Below are 9159 nucleotides of genomic sequence, written 5' to 3' on the forward strand. Positions count from 1 at the left end.
CTGCCTGTGTTTGCAAATACAATTCAGCGGATACCGGAGATAATTCTGACTTCTCCACTGACTGCAGTGCTGCAGTCCTATGACAGCATCATATTAATGAGCCAGCAGAGGTCCGATGTTCCATGTGCCTTGCAAAGTTTAACCCTGTCCCTCGGACTTCCCTAACTCTCCATGATGAAGACACAGCAGCAGCAAAACCAGGAGCTGTGTATGCCCCAGCTTAAAGGCAGGAAGACTTTTCTGGGGACGGATTTTGCCTGTTAACAAGATCAACTCCTCCAAAATTCACAGATTGCTGAACACAGGCAGACACATTTTCAGCACCTTTCTGAACGAGGAGTTAAAACCTACCCCCCTCAGCTTTCCTTTGCTTTGCAATGGAGCTGTAGCAGTGATCTTTCTAGCACCAGCAGGGCTTCTTTTTTTTTTTTTTTCTTTTTTTTTTTTTTTCCTTTTCTTTGCAGCTTACTAATCAATTGCCTATGTAGCTGTCACCCATCCAGGAGGAGTTCAAAGTCTGGATGCTAGCTAGTCTCTGCATGCAACCCCTAGAAAGTATATTGGACCACAAAAACATAATTCTTAACAGAATTTCCAAGCAGGATAATTCATTTCTAAGCAATGCACCAAGCGATAGACAAAACAGGGAGGGCGGGAGGAAAAAAAAAAAAAAAAAAGAGGAAGAAAGGGAGAGAAGGAAGAACCAAGAGTAGAGATTTTGGGTGCGGGGGGGGCTTTCAAACTCTTGTTTCCTGCAGCGGGTGCAGGGCAGAGCGCAGCCAGCCCCCTGCAGCCCCCCTCCTGCGGCTGCCCTGGCCCCCAAGGGGAGGCAGAGCTCTCCTTGCCGCAAAGCCTCCCGCAGCACCCCCAGCCCCCCGGCCCCGGCCACTTTTGACCTTCAAATGTCACAGCCTGCCTGGGGAGGGAGAACCGGGGAGATGGCACCGGGGGGTGGCATTTTGGGTCCCCTCTGCCCCCTGCTCACCCACCCCCCCGTGCCATGCGGGAGCTGCCCGTGGTGCTGCAGCCGCTGCTGCTGGCCCCGGTCCTGGCCCCGATCCTGGCCCCGATCCTGGCCTTGGTCCTGGCCCCGGTCCTGGCCCCAGCCCCGGTCCCGACCCGGCCCCGGGCCCTACCCTGCGGGCTCCGCCGGGCGCTGCGCTCCGCCATGGCCTCTGCGGGGGTGGGAGGGAGGAAAGGGGCAAGGAAAAGGTAAAAGAAAGAAAAGGGAGAAAAGGAAAAGGGAAAGAAAGGGATAGGAAAAGGAAAGAAAAGAAAGGAAAAGGGAAATGGAATAAAAGAAAGGAAAATGAAAGAAAGAAAAGAAAGAAAAGAGAAAAAAAGGAAAAAGGAAAAGCAAAATTAAAGAAAAGAAAGGAAAAGGAAAGAAAGGAAAAGGAAGGAAAGGAAAAGGAAGGAAAGGAAAAGGAAAGGAAAGGAAAGGAAAGGAAAGGAAAGGAAAGGAAAGGAAAGGAAAGGAAAGGAAAGGAAAGGAAAGGAAAGGAAAGGAAAGGAAAGGAAAGGAAAGGAAAGGAAAGGAAAGGAAAGGAAAGGAAAGGAAAGGAAAGGAAAGAGAGGAAAGAGAAAAGAAAGGAAAGGGAAAAAGGAAAATAGAAAAAGAAGAGAAAGAGCGGCGATGTAAGGGGCGGGGGAGAAGGGAGCCGGGGGAAGGGAAAGGGGGAGCGGGGGCGCACGGGAATGGGGACGGGGGCAGGGGCGCAGCGGGGAAGGGGCAGCGGGGAGGGGGCAGCGGGGATTTGGGGGGGTCGGGAGTGGAGAGAAGGGGCCGGGGAGCGAAGGGGGGAGCCGGGGAGGGAAGGGGGGAGCCGGGGCAGTGGGGGAGGCAAGGGAGGGAGGGGAGGAGCCGGGGAGGCGGAGCAGGGGAAGGGCCGGGGGGAGGCCGCCCCCCCGGCCACGTTGTGCCGCCGGGGCTTTATAAGGGGCGGCGGGCGGCGGAGCAGCGCCGTGCTGCCCCCGGAGTGTCCCCAGCCATGAGCTACACGATGGAGCCCTTGGGCAACCCCTCGTACCGGCGGGTGACCGAGACCCGGGCCACCTACAGCCGTGCCAGCGCCTCCCCGTCCAGCGGCTTTCGCTCGCAGTCGTGGTCGAGGGGCTCCGGCAGCACCGTGTCGTCCTCCTACAAGCGCCCCAACCTCGGAGCCCCCCGAGGCCCCTACGGCTCCACGGTGCTGAGCTCCGCTGACAGCCTCGACGTGAGCCAGTCGTCGCTGCTCAACGGGGCGGCCGAGCTGAAGCTGAGCCGCTCCAACGAGAAGGAGCAGCTGCAGGGGCTCAATGACCGCTTTGCCGGCTACATCGAGAAGGTGCACTACCTGGAGCAGCAGAACAAGGAGATCGAAGCGGAGCTGGCGGCCCTGCGGCAGAAGCACGCCGGCAGGGCGCAGCTGGGTGATGCCTATGAGCAGGAGCTGAGGGAGCTGCGAGGAGCCCTGGAGCAGGTGAGCCACGAGAAGGCGCAGATCCAGCTGGACTCGGAGCACATCGAGGAGGACATCCAGCGCCTGCGGGAGCGCTTCGAGGACGAGGCGAGGCTGCGTGATGAGACAGAGGCCACCATCCGCGCCCTGCGCAAGGAGATGGAGGAGGCCTCGCTCATGCGGGCGGAGCTGGACAAGAAGGTGCAGTCGCTGCAGGACGAGGTGGCCTTCCTGAGGGGCAACCATGAGGAGGAGGTGGCTGAGCTGCTGGCGCAGCTGCAGGCATCCCACGCCACGGTGGAGAGGAAGGACTACCTGAAGACCGACCTCACCACAGCACTGAAGGAGATCCGCGCCCAGCTGGAGTGCCAGTCCGACCACAACATGCACCAGGCCGAGGAGTGGTTCAAGTGCCGCTATGCCAAGCTGACAGAGGCAGCTGAGCAGAACAAGGAGGCCATCCGCTCTGCCAAGGAGGAGATCGCCGAGTACCGGAGGCAGCTGCAGTCCAAGAGCATCGAGCTGGAGTCGGTGCGCGGCACCAAGGAGTCACTGGAGAGGCAGCTGAGCGACATCGAGGAGCGCCACAACAACGACCTCACCACCTACCAGGTGCCGGGGGGGCTGGGAATGGCGGGGTGGGGGTGTTGTGGGGAGATAGAGCCCCCTTCTGGGTGCTGAGCATGGTGCTGGGCCGGGGGGAGCTGGGGAGGGGGGGTCTGTGGGATCTGGGGTCCTGCTGCCCCGAGCCTGGCACTCGCCGTCGGCGCATTTCTGAAAGTCAGTCCCCAACTTCTTGTGCTCTCCGTGTGTGTGGCTTTGTCACAGGGGCTTTCTTGTCTCCGCTGCAGGACACAATTCATCAGCTGGAAAATGAGCTTAGGGGAACAAAGTGGGAAATGGCACGTCACCTGAGGGAATACCAGGATCTCCTCAATGTCAAGATGGCCCTGGATATTGAAATTGCTGCGTACAGGTACAGTAGGGTTGTTGCAGACATGTCTGGAATATTAATAGCACTGCAGATGCTGCTGCTCTGAGAAGCCGTACCATGGATGAGAAATAGCTGCATGCAGTGAACACAACTCAAATTAGAGCTTGACTAAATTACTGCAAGCCTCTCCAAATCTAGGCAGACCCTGGAAGGGCTGCAGTAAGGAGGCAGAGCTCACTGGGGACCAGCTCGCTGGTAATGAGTGGCGAAGCTCCCAGTGTGCTCAGTGGCACTGGGATGGCGTGACTCAGTGCAGTGGCACCCTGGTGCTGCATTCTGCCCTTGTTTACAAAAGCAGAAGACGAAGCAAAAGACAAGCTTATTTTTAACTCCTGCTTGCTTTGCATATGCCAAGCAAGTGGTGCTTGTCATTTGAATTCCCTTTTATCACTTGAGAGAGACGGTGTGCTTGCTTGATCACAGTTTCAGGCAGGGACTGAATCTGCTTGTCACAAACACTTTTGCTTTTCTTGCTCAACTTTCCTCTGCCATCCACTCTAATCTAGAGCAGGAAAACTGCTTGCTATTGCCATCACCTGGCAGAATTTTTTTAGGCTCCTTTGCATCACTTCAGAACTCTAATCAGAACCACTGATTTTTCTGGGTCACAGGCTTAGATGAAAATCATGCCTTTGAATACAAGAAAAGTCAAAATAGAAAGCATCCTCAAGTCCCTTTAAATTCCTGAGGCTGTTCAGACAAACACAGGTTCCCTAGGGTCTATAGCTGTTTGCTGCCAAAGATCACTTGAATGAACCAAAGTCTCTGAAGCCTTCTATTTTCAAAGCCACACAAGAAGGGTGGATGCCCAGACTATTGCACTAGAGCCGTGCTCTAGCTGGCTTTGAAAGTCTCAGTGACAATATTCAATTCGGGACCTTTGGCTGCATTCAGTTCTCAGTTCACCTGAGTCATAATCCAGCCCAGGAAGCTAATCAGTTTGAGTTTCTGATGGTAAAGATGAATTGCAGCCGATCTGCCATAGGTGGTATGTATGCCACATGCAAAGCAAGCCAGAAGGTGCTTGCTGAATATGAATTTATTGGAAGAGCTGATTTGAGGAAAGCAGAACTCAGGCTGTGAGCCATGGATTATGCTGATCAGCTCTAGCATATTCTACAAAACTGTTTTCATTGTGCTGACAGAGGGAGATATTCTAATAGCTGTCCCTTATGTTGGGTTTCTGTGCTCACTGGTTTTCTTCCTCCTGACTCCTTTAGGAAGCTGCTGGAGGGTGAAGAGACAAGATTCAGTGCCTTCTCTGGAAGCATTACTGGGCCCATATTCACACACAGACAACCATCTGTCACAATAGCATCAACTAAAATACAGAAAACAAAAATCGAACCACCAAAGCTGAAGGTCCAGCACAAATTCGTAGAAGAAATCATTGAAGAGACAAAAGTAGAGGATGAGAAGTCTGAAATGGAAGATGCCCTAGCAGCTATTGCAGAAGAAATGGCAGCGAAGGCCCAGAAAGAAGAACAGGAGGAGGAAAAGGCAGAAGAAGCTGCAGAGGAAGAAGTTGTTTCTGAGAAGGCGGCCGCAGAACAGGCAGCTGCACCTGAGGAAGAAGAGAAGGAGGAAGAGGCAGAGGAGGAAGAAGCTGCGAAATCTGATGCAGCAGAAGAAGGAGGCTCTGAAAAAGAAGAGATAGAGGAAAAGGAAGAAGGGGAGGAGGCTGAGGAAGAAGCTGAGGCCAAGGGCAAAGCTGAAGAGGTAGGAGCGAAGGTCGAGAAGGTCAAAACACCTCCCGCAAAGTCACCCCCTAAATCCCCCCCTAAATCCCCTGTAACCGAGCCGGCCAAGGGAGTCCAGAAAGAACCTGCTGCAGAAGCAGGAAAGGAACAGAAAGTGGAGAAAGGTGCTGAGAAGGCAGCCAAGGAGGAAGAGAAAGCAGCATCTCCAGAGAAGCCAGCCACACCAAAGGTAACCTCTCCGGAGAAGCCCGCAACACCGGAGAAGCCTGCAAGCCCAGAAAAGCCTGCAAGCCCAGAGAAGCCCGCGACCCCGGAGAAAGCAGTGACCCCAGAGAAAGCAGTGACCCCGGAGAAGCCGGCGAGCCCGGAGAAGCCCCGGTCTCCAGAAAAACCAGTAACCCCTGAGAAGCCCCGCTCTCCAGAAAAGCCAGCGACCCCAGAGAAGCCCCGCTCTCCGGAGAAGCCAGCTTCCCCAGTCAAAGACGAAAAGGCCATGGTGGAGGAGACCGTCACCGTCACGAAGGTAACAAAAGTTAGCGCAGAGGTTGAGGCCTCCAAGGAGTCCAGGAAAGAAGACATTGCAGTGAATGGTGAGGTGGAGGAAAAGAAGGAGGAGGAATCCAAAGAGGAGGAGGAAGACAAGGGGGTGGTCACCAATGGCCTAGACGTGAGCCCAGTTGACGATAAGGGTGAGAAAATCGTGGTAACCAAAAAAGCAGAGAAAATCATTAGTGAAGGAGGGGACAGTACAACCACATACATCACAAAGTCTGTGACAGTCACTCAGAAGGTAGAGGAACATGAAGAAAGCTTTGAGGAGAAATTAGTGTCCACCAAGAAAGTGGAGAAAGTTACTTCACATGCTGTAGTAAAAGAGATTAAAGAGTGAATTAAATAAATTATAGCTAAACTAAAAAAAAAAAAAAAATTAAAGAGCTTGGGTCGGTGCAAAAGGTTAAGCCATATGACAGCTGCAAAATGCATGTGAGTGACGGCTTTAAAGCAGAATGGGTTCTCTCATGGAGGCTCCAGACACACAGTATTTTACTTTTTTGTGCAATATAGGGGAGGGGGGGGAATGCATGCAGGCTCAAGATGTACTCCCTCCACAGAGCTTGGGGAACTAAAAAAATAAAAATTAAAAAAAAATACTAATAATAATGCATGAGATGAAATGTGCAAAGGAAGCTTTTGAATTTCCTGAGCTGTTGGAGGGACATATCTGAGGAACGACTTAAGATGTATTATGCAAAGAACCAACTGAGCCAAAAACAAACAGAAAACAGTACTAGAATATTCATGAGAACCAGAACTCTCCTAGCCTTAAAAAAAAAAAAAAAAAAGCTACTTATAAATAATTATGTTTACCTCACTGGTGCAATTAGGGTGGACTTTTGCTCATGGGAGAACCTAGTCGACATGCACAGTACGCAGCCTTTTGTTGTTTGATGTAAAACCGTCACAGCAGTTCTTGCTCAATAAAGGTCAATACTGAAAACATGCCTTGTCTGGTGATTCTCTTCGAACTCAAATCCCTCCCTGAAATAAGGTATTTGTACTGACCAACAGGGTGGTGGGGGTTGAAAAGGCGCTTGAGCTTTTCCTTCTCTGCATTTCCTCATTAAGATAACAAATTTCCTGTAGCATAATTAAGTAATGCTAATACTTAAGCTGGTTTAAGCAAACATGAGCCATATGCCCTGGTTTCTAGAGTAAAGTGGGATCTATTCTATGGGTTGGCCTTCTGGTGCTTGGAGGGGTTGCAGTCCCTCTTGCTAATAGAGGAAGGGGTCTCTAAGCTATGTGCTGCTAACACTGGTTGTCTGAGCAGTGTCTGAACTGTAGAAAGGAAACCGTTCCAGAGCCTGAACTGAGGCTAAGTAGAGTTCAGATTACACCTGGTATGACTGAGAAATAAAATCAAATTAAAGCATTTTTTTTATCATTTCCAATAGAAAGCCCTTCTAAATGCTGGCCTATGTCTACCACCATTTGCAGGTTGGCTTCATTAAGAAGAAAGCCAGGTAAAAGGGCCCTTTAAGATCCCAATACATGGAAATTAAATGGAGATAGCTGACACAAATGGAAAAAGAGGAGGGCCCTGACTCTAGTTTAGGGAAATAATGTCTTATTCTAGGATTAAGATTGTGTTTATTTCAATTGCATTTTAAAAGGATAACAAAGACCACTTCTACTGCTTTACGTGCCATAAATAGCAAAGAAATGCAAATCTTTTTTTTGTTCAGCTGCCTGGGTTTGGCATATGAACTGTTCTGAAAGCTGTTGACTAATAGAGGGTCTGATCAAAATCCATGCTTTGCATAAGCCTTCCAATTCTTTGCCCTATCAATAATTGAAGATCAAGTAGATTTTAATTGGAAGGGTTACTCATGTTCTTCACTGGAGAAAATGTAAAAACTCCATAGCAGATAAGTCTTTCAAATAAATGCGAATGCCTTTGTGTAGCAAAGTAATGAATGTTTCTCCTGCTGATATCAATAATGGAAAGCTGTGCTCAACAGATTGCTGCTTGAGTGACGTTTAATTAAAGCAGAGTAAGCAAATTAAATGGCAGCTTCTCTGTAGCAAGCTTATTTGTGAAAGTTACATGCATATGTGGATGTAAAAATACCTATACCTTTATGAATAAAATGTTAACGAGCCCAGTCCCACTCACCTGCCATCAGTGCTGCCAGAATCTGCTAAAATGTCACGAACTGTGAAGCCAATGGGCTACCCCTCAGCATGGAAAGTTGGGCATCTTCAGCATCAGGACAAAGAAGGGTCACCTTGTACAATTAATTAAATTTTGACATCAGTGAGAAACTTGAGAACATGTTAACGTGTGCTTACACAGGTGCAGGTGGAATCCCAAACTGGCTTGCTCTTTTTTATGTTATGCTTTCTTTTCAGTTCTGGTAGGAGACAGGTACAAGGACAAAACCTAGAAATTAATGTTCGTGTTGCTAAATGCAGCCAACAGACCAGAGTTTTACAAAAAGAAATGACAGCCATTGAAGTAAGGCAAACTCATGGGCTACTCATTGGCATATTACAAAATACTCTCTTCCTCCCCTTTTCCACACAAAGCATATTTCAGCCTTTAGTTATTATCCACAACTACACTTCTTTTCTCTGTATGCTTTAACATACAATTTTTTTAATTATTATTTTTAGTTTGGTCTATTTCCCACTGCAAATGTTTCCGTCAAATCCTAAGAGAAATAAGCAACCAGTTAGCACATTTCTAAATATTTATAAAACTATAAGATCTGGTTAATATTTAATTTTGCCAAGAGGTTTTGTCTACTGACATCTGCAATCAAACAGTTTCAAGAGATAGCATAATTCCAGGGCAGAGATGCATAAATAGTATGTTATTTGCCTGTTCTGCACCAATTATTTCTTGAGACTGTGCATAACCACTGAAGGGATTAATTATTTTTAGATACAGGAGTTCATTAATCAGTACAAAAGACTCTGCAAAAGGAAAAACAACAATTAATGGAAGCTATCTGTGAAGATCTATGTGTTTGACTTATGGGGGGGGCCATCAAGACCACCCGTGACTTCGGGAACTGGAGGGCTCTAAAACAGGAACTTTGTGCCTTATTGGGTTGGAGGAGCTATGATTAAGACATTTTCAGCATCCCAGAGCTACAATCCAGGCAGAAACAAAATTGGAAGTGTTACAAAACCGAAATAGGTTGCGTTTGCCAGGGTGCTGAGTCAGGCACTAGAATTTTCTCCATGCATCAGGGTCTGTGCTTTTACCAGGCACTAGTGGGCTTTTCCCTTCTCTGTTCAGGACTGAACCACCCTCAATTAAGCCAGGAAGGTAGAAAATGATGAACTGTCAATTATTCAGTTACCGGAAAGTTAATTCTTAGAATCTGGGTATTATACTTGTATAAGTTTTCCTCTTGCCAGGTAGAAGGGGAGTGTGTGTGGAGAAGAAAAGCCACCAGGACCTCCTTGCATTTGTCTCCCCAGTGACACGATCTCGGCCTGATCCAGACCCCGT

The 9159-nt window shown here is 49.0% G+C and overlaps 1 protein-coding gene across 1 annotated transcript; it reads left to right on the plus strand.

Moving 5' to 3' along the window:
• The first annotated feature begins 1991 nt into the window (after nucleotides 1–1991).
• NEFM (neurofilament medium chain) lies at nucleotides 1992–6024 on the plus strand. The gene is made up of 3 exons (XM_035562780.1): nucleotides 1992–3053; nucleotides 3293–3417; nucleotides 4656–6024. Exons 1-3 carry the CDS (start codon nucleotides 1992–1994, stop codon nucleotides 6022–6024), a joined length of 2556 nt encoding a protein of 851 aa, XP_035418673.1.
• Nucleotides 6025–9159: the final 3135 nt, after the last annotated feature.

This window comes from Cygnus atratus, chromosome 27 (genome assembly GCF_013377495.2).
Source record: "Cygnus atratus isolate AKBS03 ecotype Queensland, Australia chromosome 27, CAtr_DNAZoo_HiC_assembly, whole genome shotgun sequence".
In the NCBI taxonomy this organism is placed as follows: domain Eukaryota; kingdom Metazoa; phylum Chordata; class Aves; order Anseriformes; family Anatidae; genus Cygnus; species Cygnus atratus.

Excerpts from the sequence above, each read along its gene's own strand:
- NEFM (XM_035562780.1), top strand. The coding sequence starts at position 1,992 with ATGAGCTACACGATGGAGCCCTTGGGCAACCCCTCGTACCGGCGGGTG. Across the intron at positions 3,054-3,292 it reads ACGACCTCACCACCTACCAG|GACACAATTCATCAGCTGGA; the intron begins GTGCCGGGGGGG and ends TCTCCGCTGCAG. Across the intron at positions 3,418-4,655 it reads ATTGAAATTGCTGCGTACAG|GAAGCTGCTGGAGGGTGAAG; the intron begins GTACAGTAGGGT and ends TGACTCCTTTAG.